The sequence below is a fragment of the Gasterosteus aculeatus genome, chromosome 7 (assembly GCF_964276395.1).
Source record: "Gasterosteus aculeatus chromosome 7, fGasAcu3.hap1.1, whole genome shotgun sequence".
In the NCBI taxonomy this organism is placed as follows: Eukaryota; Metazoa; Chordata; class Actinopteri; order Perciformes; family Gasterosteidae; genus Gasterosteus; species Gasterosteus aculeatus.
Window position 1 is genome coordinate 12,786,169 of NC_135694.1, and position 20,219 is coordinate 12,806,387.

Consider the following 20,219-nt stretch of genomic DNA (forward strand, 5'->3'; position numbering starts at 1 on the left):
GCAGTGACTTGACGTATGTGGTATGTGCACACCAACCACAAATTAAGCCAGAGGAGAGCATGAGGGGAGTTAAGAGGCTTCATGGGAGCGCTCCACAGAGCCAGGGAGATGGCCACAGGCTAACATGCTGGCCCAATCATTAAGGCATCAATCTGTGTGTGTGTGTGTGTGTGTGTAAAATGTAAGGGGCTTACACGGTCGCCAATCTGGCTCAAGGAAAATAACTCTCTCTCTGCAAGGAAAGGAGATCGTCTGAGGAAATGTGAGTGTAAGGAAGTGATTTTGGCCTTCTGGGAGCCGGAGGAGTAAACTTGAAGCTTCAGATAGCTTTGTAGTGCATGAATGTGAATAAGAGTTACAGGCGCAGAAATGAGGTTCAAGCTGGTTTACCAAATATTTACTGTAGTTGACCTCATGCTCTCTAGAACTGAAGTGACCTGTCACTTCTGGAAGACAAATCCAAGAATGAGGACCGCAGCTTTGGCAGTGGGGCCGCTGTGATCAAAACCATGCTGGCTTTGCCTCTGGATGTACAACTCATATGACGGCTTTTATGTTTTTTTCCTCCAGTTGTAGAGTTTGGTAAAGGTTATGGTCTAATATGGGGCTTGGCGGTATTAAGATTATGTGGTTTCAAGTTATATCACAGTATTTTTTTATACATTCATTGCCCCGACCAAATGAACAGCTGTTCACTGCTCGCAATTGGCCAACGTGCAGTGAACAGCTGTTGATGTGGCGTGTCTTCCCTTTGGTCCCTTCCTGTTTCTAAATTACCACTGTTGCCACTAGAGGAAACACCAGCGGCGCCACAAACTTTGCAATAAATCGTTTTCTGATCTAGGTTGAATTTTTTAAAACCAAAAACCTCCAAACAGCAGACACAGTTACATGTACAATTATTAGTGTTACAAATTGGTTATGTGTCACATAACTGTTGTGTCGCGGTGTTTCACCCTGTTAAAGACCACGGCTCATCACGCTGGTCCTTTTCTTTCCCATTACACTGACTTACACTGTGCATAAAAGTGACAGTTCCCTGAACCATCAAACACCTCTGCAGAGACGCCGTCTCCAGAGCCGATTGAGAGAATAGCAACTCCCTTCACTGCTCCGAAAGAGCTCCTTTACCTCCATGCCTTCAAACAGCAAATGCCGCCAACAGGCCTCTAACAGAGTGTCCATAAGTGGCAGCTTTAAGCTTTACGGGCCGATCATTTATCTTAATGTGTTGTCTGGCAGCTTCTACAAATCACTTAGAGTGGGATGCTGCACTCTCCTTCACACAGATTCCAGCTAGACAACAACAGTCTTTTGGATGTGGAGAAGCTTGGTGGAACCCCATCAGCCTCAAAGTTGACGAGCTGTGTCAGAATCATTTGAAGCCAGAGAAAACGTGACAGACACACACAACTAAACAAAGGATGCCTCTCCAAACAAGGGAGCCAAGTAGCAGGGACATCGTGATAGGACATGGAGGGGGGGAATCCGTGGTGACCGTGACAACGGCTTTCCTGCTGCCGCCCTGATGTTCACCTGACCTTGATCTAGCGATCTAAGTATTCTAATGGATCTAAATGGTGCTATGAATATCGGGGTTCCAAGGCTACCCAAATGTAGTATTACACAAGGAAAGTAACCCGAAGGTACAAATGTGGTTCAACTAATAACCTACCGGGGCATCTACAGACCTGACCCCTCAGACCCCTTGGCTCACAACCTGTCGCCGGGTAGAAACACACAGGACTCTCGAGAGACCTCTTACCACACGGACTTGTTGAGGGTTAAGAGCTCTGCTGCCTGAAGTCGTCCGGCCACACATGACATTTATCAAGAGAGAAGGATGCAGCCAAACCCTTTCTGCTCACATCATGAGAGAGACTTAAAGCTTTGAAGGTCCCGTATCAGCACAGAGGAATGTGAGAGCAAGGAGGGTCCCGAGTGAATGAACACAGCGAAATTTTCCCAACACAGCACTCAAGTCCTTCCATTCCTCTGCTGGTGCTATCAAAGGTATATGTAGAAGACATGACAACACCCAGCAGCTCATGGGGAGCATAGAAACTGTCCCAGGCGCTCAACGCTGCTCTTTAACAGTTCTTCCTGCGTGGGGCCAAGAAGCTGCTGAGCTCCTGTGCTTTGGGAGTGATTTAATGACATCCTATGGCTAACATTGTACTTTACCCCATATAGTAATACCATTTCACCTAGCTATGTCAAAAAGAGACAGGTTTATGCTGAGAATTCATTATGCAGAGTAGTATTCTTTGATTTCCATTTCAAAAGATGTGTTAAATAAGTATATGGTATTATGCTTTGTTCTCCTTTTTCTTTAGAGCACAGATTCGATGTCAAAAATTGACATATTCCTATTTCTGAGGTAGGCTTTTATTTTCCCAAAACGTTTAATAATAATAATAATATTAATACATTTAATTTGTAATGCACTGTATATTTAAGAAAATCCCAAAGTGCTACATGCTAACAATAAAAACACACGGAGAGTTTGAAAACAAAAACAAAACGAGTTCACTAAAAAGCTTAACTGGTATACAGACTACATTACGGATTAATCCGATAGTTGTTGTATTGATTCATTGAGGATTACAAACTCATGACAAAAATGTCCATCACAGCTTCTTCGCCCCTAACGGTAGGGGAAACACCCAGTGAGAGTGGAGTCGGACTGTGGCTGTCTTTTTTTAACTCCTCATGAATTCTCCTAACTCTAACCTCTTTCCTTGACCCCTGACGTTTTTCGCATTGGTCAGCAATAAATGCTTGGGAGGAGGTTATTTTATTCAAATCCAGCCTGCGTATCTGTCCATCATCAGACTCCCATGGACTCTAAAGACTTCATCAAAGACCATCATCATTGAGTCAAAATTTGACATTTTTAATCAGATTTTAATTAATTTGTGAGTAGGACTTCATTTCTTTCATGAACAACAATAACATGAACGTTGTATGTGTAATGTATTCCATAAGATCACCACCTCCCCAAAAGTTAATTTCTCAATGCAAAATGAATTAAGCTTCTCAAGCCTCCGGATTTTGTGTTTTTCCCTGAATACTTTCAGATCAACGTCCGGTTGAGAGAAAAAAGGTGGTTTTGCAAAGAAACACAGGATGTGGTGCATCCCATAAATCTTTAAAATATAGTTTTGAACCATGTTTTTATTGCTCAGCCTTTAATTTGCAGTAATTACTTTATCTAGGTTCAGTCGCTTTTTGAGGAACCCCAACAGCCGCGGATAATCATGGTAATGGTTTAGTCTTTTGTGGACATAGACGTCCCGCTCGCTGCTGTAAAGCCTTTACGGTGTACAAATAAACTTGGTATAACGATTTATATGGCTTTAGGTTACATTTAGGTGACGTTTTTGCCAAGCTTAACTTCCCATGGAAAGTTCCCCGAAATTTACTGCCCCTTTGGAGCCCTACAGACACCACCACCCAAACAACAGCAACCGACCAACACACACACCACCTGACTAACAGACACCACCACCGAAACAACACAGACACTACCACCCAAACACCACAACAGCAGCCGACTAACACACACACACACACACACACACACACACACACACACACACACACACACCACCTGACTAACAAACACCACACAGATACCAACAGGAAAACACCACCACTACCCAAAAAAACACAACCGATAAACACAGACACAAACAACACCCAAATAGCAGACACCGCGACCACCTGACAAACAGTCACAGACAAACACCAACCCCCCCGGATTTCTCTTTACACATCCTACAAAAAGACGCTCTCATGTCCAGAAACAACAACACAAGCACACCGTGACAGAGACACCATCAGGAGGAACACTACATGTTGTAACACAAGTTCTTTAACAGAACTGAACTTTCATTATTTCTAGTACCGGGCACATTAACGCGTTCACGTATCAATCCATTCAATCAATCCATCTACCAGACACCGTAGTCAATAAAAGCCATTTGTAACCACTGCAAACCGGAGACATCTTATCATCAGAGTACTATGAGCTTAAAGCCACATAAAGCGTTTCACAGCATTGATGCAGCCAACTAGCTCCCTAAACGACCAGTGGAGCGAGACTTTGACTACGTTGGATGTGGCGTGCAGGAGAACGTCAACAAACCAACGCAAAAAGAATGAAAATTCTTCAGAATCGCAACGAATAATAATAGTTTTGTTTTTTATAGCGCTTTTCTAGCTACCCAGAGACACTTCACAATAACAGACAAGAACAAAACCAGACAGACAAAAAAGGAAGAGAACTGAGCACACAAAAGAAAAATAGAAAATAGAACTTGAGAAGAACAGCCCAGAATGAGTCATGTAGTGGATAGCAAATGAGGTGCGTACGAGCCTCCCCCAACACGATCCACCGTGAGGAGAACACTCGTGTGAACGGCGTTACAACGAGCACCAACTGTTGCGCTCACTGACGACATGCAGACTCACACAGCAGTCTGAAGTTTCTGCACCCTGTGAAAGGTGGTTTTCTCTTGCTGGTCATATTGTTCAGAAGAAGAGAGGTTCTTTATCATCTGAAAACATAAATGACCTTGTTTGTCTCAGCAACTGGCTTTGTGCAGCGGAGTAAGAAAATGCAAAGTCGGAGGAGTGGATAAAGAAAAGAGGACGTTAAAAGTTAATTTTGTCATTGTGTAACCGCTCAACCTGCATCACTGAAATCCACAGTCTTTACAAACTAAAAAGTCCTTTTTTTGTGCAGGACCACTTGAGTTTACTCTAACAGAGACCGTCGTTACTGAAAATATGCTGCATCACGCTGTTCCCTGATCAAAGACAAGTGTTTCTTCTGGTACTTGTTCAGAAAGAAAAGAAAACAGATTAATATACCGGAGGTTAACTTGCTCCGACAGTGCCCGTTACAAATAAAAAAGCATGCAATACACTAGTTTTTAATGGATTATAGAATTATGCGCATAATGCAATTAATGCCTGTTAATCACAGAAAATCAGGCAATTAATCGAGTTACATTCTTTCATCTTTGCCCAGCACTAATTATTTCATTCGACTGTGAACTTTTCACCACTTTCTCTGTGCGACGTGTGAGAGCCTTTGACTGCAGCAGACTAGAGCTCAGCGAGGATGCTCCAGGCTCCTTCCACAGCACAGCTAAAGAAACAGAGCCAGGCAAAGAGGAACAAACGGCGTACCTCTTTTTGGTTTGGGGAAGCTCTCGTGGAGGTGGAAAACCACTTTCTCCACAAAGTGCTGGATGTTGCAGTGCTCTGGTCCTCGGACAAACACCATCCAGTCGTGGGTGAAGCCCTCCACAGTGGGTTTCTTTCTCAGCTGAGCACGATGACCGAGTTCTAGTTTCACCTGAACAGCCCCCTGCAGAACACACGCCTGCGGGTTATTACTAAAGCATGCGCATGCGAACAAACAAAAACAGGTAAACATGATCAGAGTAGCTCCATCCTGACGTCACACCAATAGAAACCAGACATGTGGTGTGACTTCAAAATAAATCCTTTCACTCTGCCATTTTGCATTATACATTAATGGAGAACTCTTTTAAAAAAGCAGCCAGCATTCATTTAATGCAGCGTTGATCCTCGCCACGTTTACTCCTGTGTGAGCCTGATTTAAGTTGCTCCACTTTTAATTATTAGCTTGAGCATACAGGTCCTTTCATGAGGTGTCATTAGAACGTTCACACAAACTTTATATCAGAGAAATAAGTGTCAAATCATAATGCATCTACAACTACTTGAAAGCTGACATATCAGCCATTTACGTGCTACTTTAAGCACCGCGTGGAACATTAAGCCGAGTGAGACTTGGTGGTACGGTTATGGAGAACACATGAAAAGCACCAGCGAGGGGGGTTTGCATCACGCTGTCCGGGCAGGACACAGCGGCACGTCTCGGCTCTGGCTAGCTGCACGGAGGAAAAAACACCGGCTCCTCCGGTGAGACAAGGCGGTACAATATCCGAAAATATGCTCCGTTAGGCCGGACCGGCGAGCAAATCCTCCGACTGGCTACTTACCGAGTTGGCCATCCTTGAGGCCCCACGTCGCTGTTATTTCATGGAGAACTCGTTTTAAATGGGAGCAGGGGTGCATTCAGTTTGCCTATCGCGGCCGACATGGTCTCTCCTGGACTGAAGTCACGCTCGAGACTTGCAGAGCAGCGCCGGCTGTCAAAACGCAATTCAACACCATGGAGAGGTTCCGCTGCAGACTTTCAAAATAAAACCCATCGCAGTGCGGTCATTCTTAGTCTGCGGATTTGCAGAATAGCAAGCGATGCTTTCGTCATTTTTCGTTGTCGTGACACGGTATTTGCATTGTATTTACCCAAGACCTTGGACAGGGTCTTACATATACTGCGGCATGAGTAGTAGGCATGCCTCATGGTTGAATAAAGACCTCCACGTGTTACGACGGGTCAAAAGGTTGTGAAACAAACTGGGTATTTTGGCCTTACATTCAATTTATGTTAAATGGTAATTATGACAAATCGAGCAACGGTAATATAATATAATAATATAATTTCTGCTTTTTACGTACTCATGTACTGCGAGTGAACTAATCAGCTACTTTATAACATGTGTTTCTTTTAGCATAATCTCCTAATATGACACCCCATGGTAACGTAACTTTTTGAATGAAAGTTCCGTTTGTTTTCATATGTATATGATAGAGTAGGCCCATGGCTGCTGGTCCAGATGGTAAAACCCAGAACTAGCCGTGGTAATATGATAAAGGATCAATCGAAAATTGCATTTGTATTCTTTATTTCATCTATTGAGGAATTACGATGCATCACAGGTTAATTACCTGCAAGTTTTTCCCAGTAACAAAATATTCCTTGTTTCTAATCATTTTGCATCCTTTTATTTTAACATAAAGTTCTTTCGTTTCCGCTGCATATTTTCCACAATTCGCAAACTTTACGACCCTGAGGGTCAGCGCGCACGCGCAGCTTGGCATGCCAACTGGGGCTGGTCTGAGACGGAGCACAAGACGGAAAGAGCCAATAAGAGAAGAGCAGGCACACGGCCCTCCAATCGTTGGGACGCAACCGCCTCGTGGGAAGCTGCCTAGAGAGGCATTTTCACAGTTTGTAATACAAATGAATCAAATCCGTTTAAAGCAGTTTGAAGCAATGGCTAATGGACGACTAATGTGATGGCGACAAGACATTTGACTTCCAACAAGAACAACGGGAACGGAACTTTACAAGCACTATTTTGATGAATAAACAAATAAAATAAACACATAATGGATGTAATAACAATTTAATTTAACTGTTAATATTGATCATAACTCGTGCGTGCATATTTATATAAACTTGATATTCAAAGTTTCCGATGTCAGTTTATTGTAAAGTTTTGATCGCATCTTATTATAGCCTGACATTTGTGCGGTGTGTGTGCGTTCTTTTTGGTCCTCCATACGCGCCGTAGTTACTTGCTGGTTTGCGGGATAAAGGATGTTGAGGTAAAGTTATGGCAGCAACCTGTTTAACGTGCATTTACTTTAAGCAGAGAGACTGTTATGCTACTCAGTCTACTGCAGGAGCATTGCGGTCCACTATGCTTTATTATTACGAAGAATTGCCTCTGACAGCTCAATATCTTCAGCTGCTACATCACTCAATTGTAGCAATATTAGCCGGTTCAGCTAGCTACAACTTAATTATCTAGCCACGTGTGTTTGTAGAGGTCGCTATAGTTTTGCTGCGTGACATATGGTTATATACGACTAGTAGCCCGCGTCAGCACCGCGACCGAGAGATGTTGGCACAGTCGAGCCCACGGATACATTTGTAATCTAAACTAACTTACGAGCAAGTCATTATGATGCAGCGGACGCTTCTGTAAGAAATTGCTGATTGCATAAAACATTTTCAGACAATTTATTGTGCCATAAAAATAAGTGCAAGTTAACTAACAGCCCAGTCAAAGGATAGATCGAATAGACATGAAATCGTCATCTTATGGCCGCATCAAAATGCGTTGTGACTATCCGTGATGCCTCACAAACGGGAGTGCAGGGCTGGACCCCCGGAGGTGTGCGGTGTGTGTGTAGCAGCAGCAGACGGCAGCATGACCCGCTAACAAAGCGGCGTCCATCACAACCTGCTCAGGTGGTCCTCTTTAAACAATGAATACGATACTATCCTCTCATCTTTGGCCTTTCTACTGCTGCCAGTCACCAGGTTAATATTTTGATGGAGATGTTTTGGCTTCACCTAAGGCAGCATTTTGATACAGGATCCATGGTATCAGGTAACCTTCTCAAACAGCCACCGCTCCACGGCACTAGTGGTCAACGCCATTGTCCGGTTCCCACATACTTCAAGAGTTAACATTTTGATCGTTGTGCCTAATAGATTAAAACAATTAACTCATTTATTGCACATTTTGAAATTCATTAATCTCGTTAATGGCGATTAATAATGTTGTTGTTGTTACAATAGGAATGTTTTGTTTTTCTAAATCTTAAACGTAATCACTTTAGAAAGTGTGTTTTTAGGACACTGTTGTTTATTTGTTAATGTTTTTTTAAACCCAAAACTACATGCATTTGATCATCTTGGAGACAGAATTCCACCTGGTGGAACATGTTGAACTTGCGACTCTTCCTGCTGTCCTCGTGCACTTTGCTCTCATCTCTCCATCATTTAATGGCTGTTTTTGAAGTGCCAACAATCCCCACATTTAGCCAGGACGTTTTCAAACCACAGTCTTTTATGGACACAGTGGTGGTCCTCTGCAGACTGTGTGCCACGCAGGGTAACGTTAGATGTTGAGATGGAAGTAGCATAGCAGCTAGCTTAGCCTAGCAGCTAGCTTAGCATAACGGTGCTTTAAGTGGTCCGTTTGCCACTGACCCTCCTTCTGTTTGAAATGTGGAGTTGTGTGTGTGTGTGTGTGTGCGTGTGTGTGTATTTAACATCTTGTCAAAGACCGTTAAAAGTACCATGTTAAATAAATAGCTTTTAATTAGTTTATTAAAAAACATTTTCACATTTCTTTTTGAGGAACTGCATCCAGCAGCGTTTTTGCTCCAAAAAAGACAAAGAATGCTTCATAAATGATTGCGATTGTTGTTGTTGATCAAATATTTTATCAATTGACTAACTTGTTTCACAGCCCTAATAAGATTGATCTAATGACGTAATGATTTATTAATCCAAACTATCACGAACCAACCCTTTTATTTAAATGTGTTTCACATGTTCGAGAAGACCACCGGTTGTGTAGCTGTTGTGTGATATGAGGCATTCCGACATGGCTGTGAAAGCGTGTGTGTTGTGTCTCCTGAAAGCCCATCAGAAGTCCCACGTGTCAGTCGGGGCTGTGTGTTTCTCGGCAGCCGGTGTCCCACAGTAAAGCCTCAGAGGGGTCATTTCTAAAGCCGTGTTGGCTCAACACTGTCCCTGTATTGTCCTCCCTTTTGTTGCCAATGCAGACCTGGCAGGACAGGCCGGACCGTATTGTTTTCCTCTCAGGTACATATGCTCTAGAAACCACTGGAACATTTTTTTTTTTATAGCTCTATCTGACCATCCGCTGCCTTAAGTTTGGGTAGAAGCAGCTTTTTCCAAATTATAGCTGTCACCTGAGCCGTGACAAGTAATGACAGTCGTTATAGTTTGTTTCACTAAAAAGTAAACTTCTACCACACACACACAACTTGTCAAAATCAAGTTTTTAGCTAAAATATCTTAGTAACACATGTGGGTCCTTCATTATTAGCAGAAGTATCAATTGTCCAAACAGCTGTATAGCAGCAGTACTTACTGGTTCATGTGGCCATGGAGCTGAATGTCGGTGCAGAGCGAGCAGGCTGGTGGACAGTAGAGCAAGGCAGGCGGGGTAATCAGTTAGATAACAGGGAGGGGGGGGGGGGTTGTTGAGGCTGCTCGTGTTTACAGTCATGGTAAACTAATATATCGATGAGTGGAAAAGGCTTAAAAGCTTCACTGTATGCTCTTCTCTCCCCTGAAGTCACATGTAGGTAGATAGTACTTCTTTAAGCCACAGCAGCGTTTATACTTACAGGGGAAGAAATAAAAGAGTAAAACCTATAAAAAAATGCACAATATATACTAAAAATATAAGAATATAAAGTTCAATTAGCCAAGTAAACAATAGTCCAAAGATTTAACCAAACTAACAAGCAACACTGTGTTCTTCATTCTTTTAGGTAATATATATGTATAAATATTTCAGGCCTTCACTTTTGTTTTTGATGATACTACACCCAATACAAATCTATGCAAAGCCACCCGAATGATCCAGCAAATTCGAAGATAAATATGTTTCATTTAACAGAGGGGGAGAACATTCTCGTTAAAAGTCAAGAAGACAAGCGTCGCCTCAGAAACTATTAAACCAGTTTCCAGAACTAAAAGTAGTTTGATTCTAATGAAGGATGTCTCCGATAAAGCAGCCTACATCTATTTTCTGATACCTAGCACACAGACGCTCCCTGAAGTATGGGCCGATAGGAGACCTGCTGGGTGCTGGTGTGCAGCTGTGGTCTGCAGGCCTCCGACAGCTGGCGCTCAGCACCTGTGCTCCGTATCGGCAGGCCCGATACCCTGAGATGGGCCCCCTGAGACTTATTGAACGGAGTGGTAAACTGATGACTTGTGAATAATTTAATGCAAAATGATGCGATGGCTGCAGGCCAATCATCTAATAACACAAGGCCCGAATTGCCTTTCAAAAGGGTGTCGGCCCCTGAACGCCTCCGAGCAGGGCTTCAGCCGGGGACGGTCGTCTCCATTGATGCTACAATGCAGCAGGTGGCTCACAGCATCACTCAGCTTTGTTTCACTAACACTGTTAACTACCACAAACGTTATTGATTTTTGTGTCCCCCCCTTCAAGGCTTGACCAGCTGATATGACGGACAGTCTGAAGATACGATTTGACTTTCACAGCCCCGTCATACAAGCTCAGGTAAGCTGCTGAGTCAGCAGCTCAGACTGGTCTTCACTTCCATATTCCCACTGTCAGGGGTCTTTGTCTTCATTTCTGGTCAGTTCACAACGACCTGGTTTGATTTGAGACAACACTGACCTGTCTCAATGTGCTCACTAGCTTAGTAGGTACATTGTGCGCACATTGTCTTGGATGAATATGTACTAATGGAAGTATTCAAATGGGAGCACAGCTCTGCACTTGGCATATCAATCCCATCATCTCACAAGCAGGTGGATGCATCTCCCAGGATGTTAAACTGTCATTGGGATGAACACTCCTAGGTCCGGCCCTCGTGCCGATCTTCTTATCCTGTTAGCCAATGAGTGAGCCAGGCTAGAACTGCCGACCAATGGCAGAGAAGCAGGCACGTGCCACTCACCTCTCAAAACAACAGAAGGGGATTGTTTAATGCTGAAAAGATCAATCTTAAGAAAACCACAAGAAAGATCTCTCAAACAAAGCGAACCTTTCTTAAAATCAGACACGTACCAGGTCTGCTTTCTCTATTCCAGACGGTGAGACAGCTTGTTGCTGCTGTGCTGAAGGAGAAAGAAACCAATGGGCGAATCACACAGTCCTCCACCCAGGTGAGTTTATTATAATGGCTTCACTGCTGCTGGATGCTAAGTGTTTCCTGTATTAACATGACGTTTGGGTGTGATATAACGGCTCCTAGATTTAATTGGAGAAGTTGAGTTTGAGACTACACCCACTAAGGAGTCTCCATTTGGGGTCTTTAGGACCAATAAGAGATCACTGATCACTGAAAGCAGTACCGGTGATATAGTGTTATTGAAGCCTTTTATTCATCGTTTGGCATTAATTATTTATTGAACTGTGTTGACATTATTGCATATTCAGTTTTGAAATGATGAGATACAAAAGAACCATACATTGACAATTGGTATCCAACATCGGGAACGTGTTCCACTCGTGTTGGCTTTTTAGCGCCATCGGCTCGTCTCTGATGATCCGCTTTTCACAGAAGCACCCGACCCAAGCATTTAGAATGCATTGCAACAGATAACCATCAGAGGCTGGTCGTTGCAGACGGACCTTGAGGAGTTCTGAACTGTACCTTTGTGCACTTTTCTTGTTGAAAATACCATGTTTTTAAGTCTGAACATGGACTGTAAAACAAGACATGCAGGGAATTCAGCACACTCTTTGTCCTGACTGAAGGAGTTGTTGAACATGTGAGTCCAATTGAACGGGAGCTTTCAAGCTGAATCTAGATCCAGATCTGGAGTTGTGTGTGCAGGGCCCGGCGCTGGAGGCCCTGTGGCAGCAGTGCTGCAGTGACTGCGCTCCGGTGCGCTCTGCCTGCTGCGATGCCGTGGTGCTGCTGGTGGATCAAGGCCACGCCGACCTACACTACGTTCTCAACAGAGTCCTCAACCTGCTGCCCTCCTCCAGGTACACAAAACACACCAAGTAGAGCCTCACTTCATCTAGCGTGCACATGCTTCGATTTCTATTCTATACCTTTCTGTGAAGCCACTTTTGAACTTTGAGACAACTTTTATTGTTTTTAGGTCAACAAAAATCTGTCAGTAGTAATACAATAGTACTCACAAGTCACAGCTCAGTGTTGTGCCAGTCAAGGTGACCACCAAATACGGATATTTCTTTAAGTAGAACGTCCGGAAGAATATAACTTTCAGGATGCAGTGATGCCTGCAGAGCAGGAGGATCATTTCCAACTGCTGAGTAACTTTTTTTTCTATTCAACACGATAGGACTCATCTTAAATGGCCTTTGTGTATGTAAACGTTTGACCACAACTGTATGTTAGCTCTCATTGTAACTGCAAAATCCAGGGATTGCGATATATCAATTCAAATTCACGAGTTCCATTTAGAGACAATGACCCCATGCAAAGGTCTACTATTAATATGATTTATGGCATACCCGTATGTATCAAAGTGATATAAACATTTCTATGTATTCAACATTTGTGCTCAAGTGTCAGAAAGCAAATAAGCTCCTTTTCCTTTTCTAATTTGAGCTCTTTCCTTATTATTCTGTGTCTGTTTGTGACCGGCCCTGTGAGCAGAAATGCCCAGGGGCTGATGAAGAATATTGGACGGCTGCTCCAGTTGCAGGCCGACCAGAGAGAAAGAGTCCCACACTTCAGCTGTCCTTACTCCATCAGGTCAGTCTCAATCACACGGGATGTCGATCTATCTTTATTGTTGCATGTGTATAATTGGTCATATCTCACACGATGACATTTTAAAGGTTATTTTGGTACTGTTCGAGGATCCCCTTTGATAGGTTGACTCCTCCGTTGTATTTAGTACATCATGTAGGAATCCTAGGAGTAAGGGTGCTTTCAAAATCAACAGCAAATCCTGCTGCTCATTTTTGCTTTCTGTTTTCTGGTCAAATCAAGCCTGAAGTGATTATGAGTGTGAATTATTATTATTATTATTATGAATTATGACTGATGAGAAGAAAGTTTTGTGGTTTTTATGTAAGGATTTTTTATGTATCCCTTGTTTATCTCTCTTTTTACTAGGGAAATTCTTAAATAAGTAGGTCACTATTTAACTGCTTCAATCCCAGACCTACAGATCTCCCTGAAAACACAAACCATCCTTTTCAGGCTTTGCTCGTGCACATTAAACAGATGCAACATGTTGATCAGTGAGCTGTAAACGTGTTGTTGCTGCTTTGATGCACCTGGGACTAGGCCAGGTAGTCACACTGTAACAGGTGTACAGAATCCAAATTAATAATGGCTGAGTTGCATGACACTGCAGTGACACGGTCACTGTGGCGGCTATCCATTAATGTTATCTAGTATATTATTGATACTTTTTACTCAGAAAAGTGTTTGGTCAACGCTGCTCAGACTACGTTCGAGCAGGCTTTGGTTGAATGCAGATACAGTCTTTGTGGAGAGGTCTAAATGTAGACTGGGATGCCAGTGACTGTGGTCTGACGAGGATTTAGTGTTTTATGAGCTATGAAAGCGTAGACTACGGCTGCCTGTGAATGTCACCTCAACTCTAACATTCTCACTACTCAAATTAGTCTGATTGGGAGGAGCCACTGAAACATTGCCCGTTTCCAGTAGCCAATGAGATTGTGGTATTGTCATGAAGTCATTTGAAGGCCTAGTCCTGTCCCACCTCAACCTTTACCAACCCCCTCATGGACCACCTGCAGCTCGCCTACAGGTCTGTAGACAATGCTGTCAACATGGCCCTCCAGCATCTGGACTCTCCAGGAACCTACGCCAGGATCCTGTTTGTGGACTTCAGCTCTGCTTTCAACACCATCGTCCCGTCTCTGCTGCACGTGCCCGACTTCACCTGCAAGTGGATCACAGACTTCCTGTCCGACAGGAAGCAGCACGTGAAGCTGGGAAACATGTCTCAGCCTCTCGGACCGTCAGCACCGGTTCCCCCCAAGGCTGCGGTCTTTCCCCTCTGCTCTTCTCCCTGTACACCAACAGCTGCACCTCCAGTCACCAGTCCGTCAAGCTCCTGAAGTTTGCGGATGACACCACCCTCATTGGACTGATCTCTGGTGGGGATGAGTCCGCCTACAGGTGGAGTCTGACCATCTGGTGTCGTGGTGCAGCCAGAACAACCTGGAGCTCAACGCTCTAAAGACAGTGGAGATGGTTGTGGATTTCCGAAGCAACGTGGGCCCATTTTCCCCCATCACTGTGATTCTGCCGGTACCACTATGGAGTCCTTTCGTTTCCTGGGCTCCATCATCACCCAGGACCTCAAGTGGGAGCTGAACATCAGCTCCATCACCAAGAAGGCTCAGCAGAGGTTGTTCTTCCTGGGGCAGTTAAAGAAATTCAACCAGCCAAAGACAATGATGGTGCACTTCTCTTTGAGCCTCTGGCAGGAGGGTTCGGGCCATCATGACCAAGACCTCACGCCACAGAAAGTTTTTTTTTTTTTCCCCCGCCATCAGTCTCATGAACAAAGTACGAGCCCCCGATTCACCCAATACTCCATCCCTGGAACATTTTGCACATATGTTTCAATGGTGAGAGAAACCAATGTACATACATACGTGTTTTAACATACGTATCTGTTCATTGTTTTAATTTTGCTTATATATTTTTATCTTCTTTTATTCAATTGTATTTGTATATCTAGTCATCAAGACAAATGTATAACATATGTTGTAATAAATGGCTTCTGATTCCGATCCACATTTCAGATGCTCTTTAGTCTAGATCAGCTTGGTGAACTGTTTGAATGTCTTACTGCTTGTGTGTTTTGAGCCATTACACTCAAAGCATTTTCAGTTTCATGAAAACTCAGCATTTACTTTGACCAATATCCGAGCCAGTGGAGGCCCCACTTACTTGGAAGCTTTTGTTAGGAGAGCAGTCATGCTGACTATCCAGTTCCTATTCAGAGTAGTAGCTGTCTGTGGCTTAGGCAGATTTAGTGTAGGGGTGTCCTCCTCCTCCTCCTCTTCCTCCAGTCTTAGACCTTTACCCCTGCCAGGACCCCGGGGCCTCTTTAATCAGTTACAGCGGGTGATATAAAGAGTTGTTTATGTTCTTCCCTTCCTCTCTGCCGCTCTCCATCTACCCTTCACCCTCTTAACGTGTCTTTCTCCTCATCTCTATCTTTCCTTGCTTCCTCTCCTCCTTCCCATTGTCCTATTCTGTCTTCAGCGCTGCCTCTTCTGTCTGCGTCTGTCGGGCGGCCCACACCTCCCCGGTGGGGAGATGAATGTGTGGGGGGGCAGCAGGGAGGCGCCGTTGGTCTGGCAGTCTGGCCCTCCATTGGTCGCTGGTCCTGGCACCCCTGGGTAACTAAGTGCTGCAGGATTAATGGAGGATGCACACTGCCGTCCTTTGTTGATCGTCTGCTCGCTGCAATCTGCCACGGAGACTCCGAGCCCCTCACACCCCCAGCAGGGTGTGGGGGTGTGAGGGGCTGCGATTTGTGACCGTAGCGTAGTTTGTCCTGGATGCGTGTGCCAGCTCAGGTAATCAGCAGCTACTCTCAAGGTCAGCCATGCAAACCCTGGCTAGTTAGTAATCGTAGAGTGAACGTAGATCACATCAATAACTAATATATTAGTGTTTACAGACAAGACAGTGTATTTGCTGTAGGCCTTTTAGGTCATTAAAGAATTCAGGTCCCACTGTGAAGGACATGTTATGATTGATGAACTGACATTGCTTCTTTGTGTACAGTGTAGTTTTCTCATCATCATCATCATTTGGGGGGAGACATTGCAGCATGTTTACAATTTGTGCAAAATTGACCTAAACTGAATGTGATGAAGTGAACAAAATGAACATGAACAAAAAAGCTTTCGTACTTGGCGTATATGACAAAGCATATGCTCCAAAGATGATGAAACATAAGCTGATGGAAAAATATTTTTTTGATGTGTAATGAGTTAATTACCAAATCAATACAAAATAACAACAAACACCAACATTAATTATCATGTTAAATCACTGGAAGTAATCCTTATACAATCCTTATCGCTTGCTTTAATGTCCTAATAGTAATTACTAATACTAAAAATATATTCTGAATTAACTTGAATGAGTATGTAGTTCACACTTCTATCCTCTTCCCTCCCTTGCACTTAAGAATTACTATTTTATAGAAGTACTGATATGATTACATTACATTACAGGTCATTTAGCAGATGCTTTTATCCAAAGCGACTTACATTACACTTTAAACCCATGGCTTTTTCACATTTTTGCCCCGCGGAGCAATTAGGGGTGTCTTGCTCAGGGACACTTCGACATGGAACATGGGGCAGCCTGGAATCGAACCAACAACCTTCTCTAACCCCTGCGCCACGACGACCCCAAATGATCTATTACCTTAATGTTTGCGCGTTTCGTCTTTTCCACTTCTACACAAATAAAGCGACTGATTTTTCTTTTTACTCTTAGGAGTACTTAATTGTTTGATTCTGCATTTTCTCTTTATTACAGTCGTGGCAAAGCGATGGAGCTACCACATATTCAGACTTTGAAGCAGCTAGGGGGGGATTCAGTGCCTTGCTCAAGAGCATGCCAGCCCCCAGCAGTCCACACTGTAACATGTGCCAGGCTGGACTTCAGGCAGCCACCTTTCAGTATCGCAAATAGTCCCCCACAGACCTGCCCCCGTCAACACTGCTACAGTGAAATCGAGAGAAACAGAGATGCAGTATAACAGAGTTGGGTCATGTGACACAAAAGAGCCATACATAACTTTCTGTACACACTACAGGATCACAATTTGGCTTTTGTTTTTGCAGCCTGTAGTGTTAATCCTCACGTGATGTCATTTTATGCTCTAATTTCTGTCTTTTTCATGTCATTTTGACATCAATGTCCAATGGTTGTATCGCTGGTATCATTTGAGGACTTTCAATTGTAAGGCCAATATGACACTAGTGTCTCTGTACTAAAACCTGTATACTAAACAAAACATCAGGATGTCTTTTTCGGACTAATTATGTTTCTCTAAAGGCTAAAGCCAGCCTCGGTTGTGCTTATTAACGTCATGCGCTATAAGACTAAGCTTTCTGTGTGTCTGCATGTCTGAGTGATAAGAATTGGGGGGTTTTATCGGTCATATTTATCTGTTAAAGATACCTTCAAGGTTAATGGGATTCATGAAGGATATCGTTAGAGTGCTGTGGTGCTTTCAGGTGGTAACCCAGACTTCGACTCAGAGCTGGGTGTAAACGGCAGCCTTTCAGCAGACGGCTCTTACCTGGCCTGTCCGTCCGCCAGCACTCTGATCCACCGCTGAACTTGGAGTTGAGCTTACAGGAGGAAGGTCTCTGCCGCTCCCTTTGTGTGGCTCCTGAAAAGGAGGCAGCGCGTTGAGAGGCTGATGGATGGAAGCTGTGCTGAGGAGACGGCTATCGGGAACCCGAGGAGGGGGGCAGACATGGTCAGACAGATAACAGCATGTAAAGTGTGTGTGGGGGAGGGCGCTTTTTAGTCCGTGTCAGGGCCTGGCTGGAGTCTGCTACGAGCACAGACATGCTCAGTCACTGAACTTCCTTCCTCCACTTCCATATGCGATGGAAGGAATGCGTGGGTTAAGTGCTCTTGAGTTGACCTGTCTGTGGGCTTCACCTTGGATTTGACCCCTGTGTGTGGTCCGGACTTATGGGTCTGCAAATGGAAGCGTAATGAAGGCTGTGTGGATTTTACACTGCCAGGACAGGTAGAGGATGGGAACACCTCTAGTTTTTAAACTATTTTATTCAAAAATAGTAATTGGAAGACATAATATGATTGTGAGAGATGGGGCCGATCCACACATATTTTACTGAAGCTTACTGCTAACCTTGATGACAGCCGGGCTCTTGTGTTCTATATGGCTCCATACGAGATTGACAAATGTAAAAGAGTAATTGGCAGCACCAGTGAGCGAATGTGAGTTCAGACTCAAGACAACGAATGGATGTTCTTGCTTGGTTTTAGTGCTCAAAGAATTGTGCAGTGATGCACAATTCTTGGCAGCAGCATTACACGCACATTTTATCTTTCAGCCGACTGCAATTATAACATTTGTATATCTGATTGCAACTATTAATCTGGCAAAACATGAATAAGAAACAACACAGTAGGCAGAATGATTACGAATAAATAACAACATTTCCGCACATCAAAGGGCAGGCGCATTAAATATTAAAACTTCGGGCAACAATTTTCAAAGTGAGGGACGGAAAACCTACTTTGGTTTCCCAGTCGAATAGCCCAAGAGCACTGAGATGTTCTCAGATTGTGGCGTATTTCACTCTGCAGTAGCTTCTTCTTGTCCCGTATGTTCAGGTTTAGCGGCAGCAAAAGCTGTGCAATCCTTTTTGTGAAGGGTTGTTTCTGTAGTTCCTCTTCATAGTTCATCTCTCAAGTTGATCACTAATGAGCCGTCAGTCATATCTGTCATTTCAGTTTATAAATTTAATAGTTTGGATCCTGGACCTTAAGTTTTTTGCTATAGGAGCTTAAATGGTGATTACTGTGGTTCATTTAGCATGTAACATCTGGCAACACTCTGTTCGTGTTGTTTTGCAGGAGCAGCCCTCACCCGTTCATCACTGCGCTGGAGAACCGCGTGGACTGCTGGCCCACTTTGCTTCTGGAGATTGATGACTTAATTGGCCAGGCTGCTGACAGGTTAGCATGGCTGCCACAGAGGCTTTGAACCCTCCCATCAAATCTCCTTCCTATCACGCTGCATGAATTTCAACGCCATCTGGTGCGGACACCCATCCTGATAACTCATATCTCAGCGCTCAGCTGTTATTCCAATGACGACAGACACACACCACCACTGCACATCTCTGCTTCTCACCTGGTGTGGACTTTGTGTTTTTGCAGAAGTGAACCCTCCTACATCACCATGCTGGCCCCCTTCCTGCAATACCTGTACTGTGAGCCTCAGAGGCAGCCCCAGCACGCCCTCCTGCGGCACAGACTCCTCAGGGTGCTCCTGCCTGCACACCCAGGGGCTGGATCCGTCCTCCAGGAACCCACCTCCCAAGTGGCAGACAGCCTACTTCAGTGCCTCTGTCAGCTGGTGCCACACATGCAGGTGACTCACTTTAGGGTGTGGTTAGGCAGAACTGTAACAGAGGCCTACGTCATAGAGGTCATAGATAAAATAATATATAGCTCCAAAACATCATGTCTCAGTATCAGTATCAAAAAGACTGGGGCATAGAGCACTTGCATTTTCATACAAACAAATCTTATGGTCCAATTATCATTGTTACTTGAAGGATGTTATTCTAATACATAATAACTTTCTCCAAATCAAATACCAAGAAACCGGGTGAAAGTCTCCGTGCTGCAGCACCTTCTTGTGAAATCTAACTCTGCCAAAATCTAACAACACTCGCACGAGCAGCAGTTTAAATGAACTTCTTCATCACTACACAGAGACAATGTGGTTGATGGTGTTAAGAGGAGTTGGTGTTATCGTCCGTGTTGACAGGTGGACAGCGTGGAGGCGGTGCTGGAGCTGTGTGGATTCGTAGACGCCCTGTTTCAGAACCTCGTCCTGGCCCCGAAGGAACGCTGGAGGACGGAGAGAGTCGGCCTTCTTCTCCACCTGCTGTGTGCCTGCCGGCGCTGCCTGGAGTTAAACGGAGACTGCCGCCCTCTGCTCAACGTGCTGCAACGGCTGCTGCCCGCCAGTCACCAGGTCGGTAGTTTATGTTCCAATAAAACAAGTTATTCGCTCTGGACAAGTTCATCGA

The 20,219-nt window shown here is 44.1% G+C and overlaps 2 protein-coding genes across 11 annotated transcripts in view; one reads left to right on the top strand and one right to left on the bottom strand.

Moving 5' to 3' along the window:
• Window positions 1-9,959, bottom strand: part of mllt3 (MLLT3 super elongation complex subunit) — a 38,029-nt gene extending 28,070 nt beyond the window's left edge. For 4 of the 7 annotated variants that reach the window (XM_078105775.1, XM_078105773.1, XM_078105774.1 and 1 more), the window contains exons 1-2: window positions 9,807-9,959; window positions 5,200-5,380 (exon numbers count right to left, since the gene is read on the bottom strand). In XM_078105775.1, the coding sequence (XP_077961901.1) occupies window positions 5,200-5,380; window positions 9,807-9,944 (319 nt within the window). In that variant the 5' untranslated portion in view covers window positions 9,945-9,959. Of the gene's footprint in view, window positions 1-5,199; window positions 5,381-6,041; window positions 6,359-9,806 lie in introns of those variants that run through there. The other 3 variants (XM_078105776.1, XM_040181877.2, XM_040181876.2) reach the window with 2 other exon arrangements.
• Window positions 7,437-20,219, top strand: part of focad (focadhesin) — a 35,945-nt gene continuing 23,162 nt past the window's right edge. For 2 of the 4 annotated variants that reach the window (XM_040180049.2, XM_040180053.2), the window contains exons 1-8: window positions 7,437-7,497; window positions 10,902-10,973; window positions 11,510-11,584; window positions 12,259-12,413; window positions 13,054-13,152; window positions 19,033-19,134; window positions 19,339-19,552; window positions 19,955-20,164. In XM_040180049.2, coding sequence (XP_040035983.2) covers window positions 10,917-10,973; window positions 11,510-11,584; window positions 12,259-12,413; window positions 13,054-13,152; window positions 19,033-19,134; window positions 19,339-19,552; window positions 19,955-20,164 — 912 coding nt within the window. In that variant the 5' untranslated portion in view covers window positions 7,437-7,497; window positions 10,902-10,916. Of the gene's footprint in view, window positions 7,498-8,180; window positions 8,289-10,740; window positions 10,817-10,901; window positions 10,974-11,509; window positions 11,585-12,258; window positions 12,414-13,053; window positions 13,153-19,032; window positions 19,135-19,338; window positions 19,553-19,954; window positions 20,165-20,219 lie in introns of those variants that run through there. The other 2 variants (XM_040180050.2, XM_040180052.2) reach the window with 2 other exon arrangements.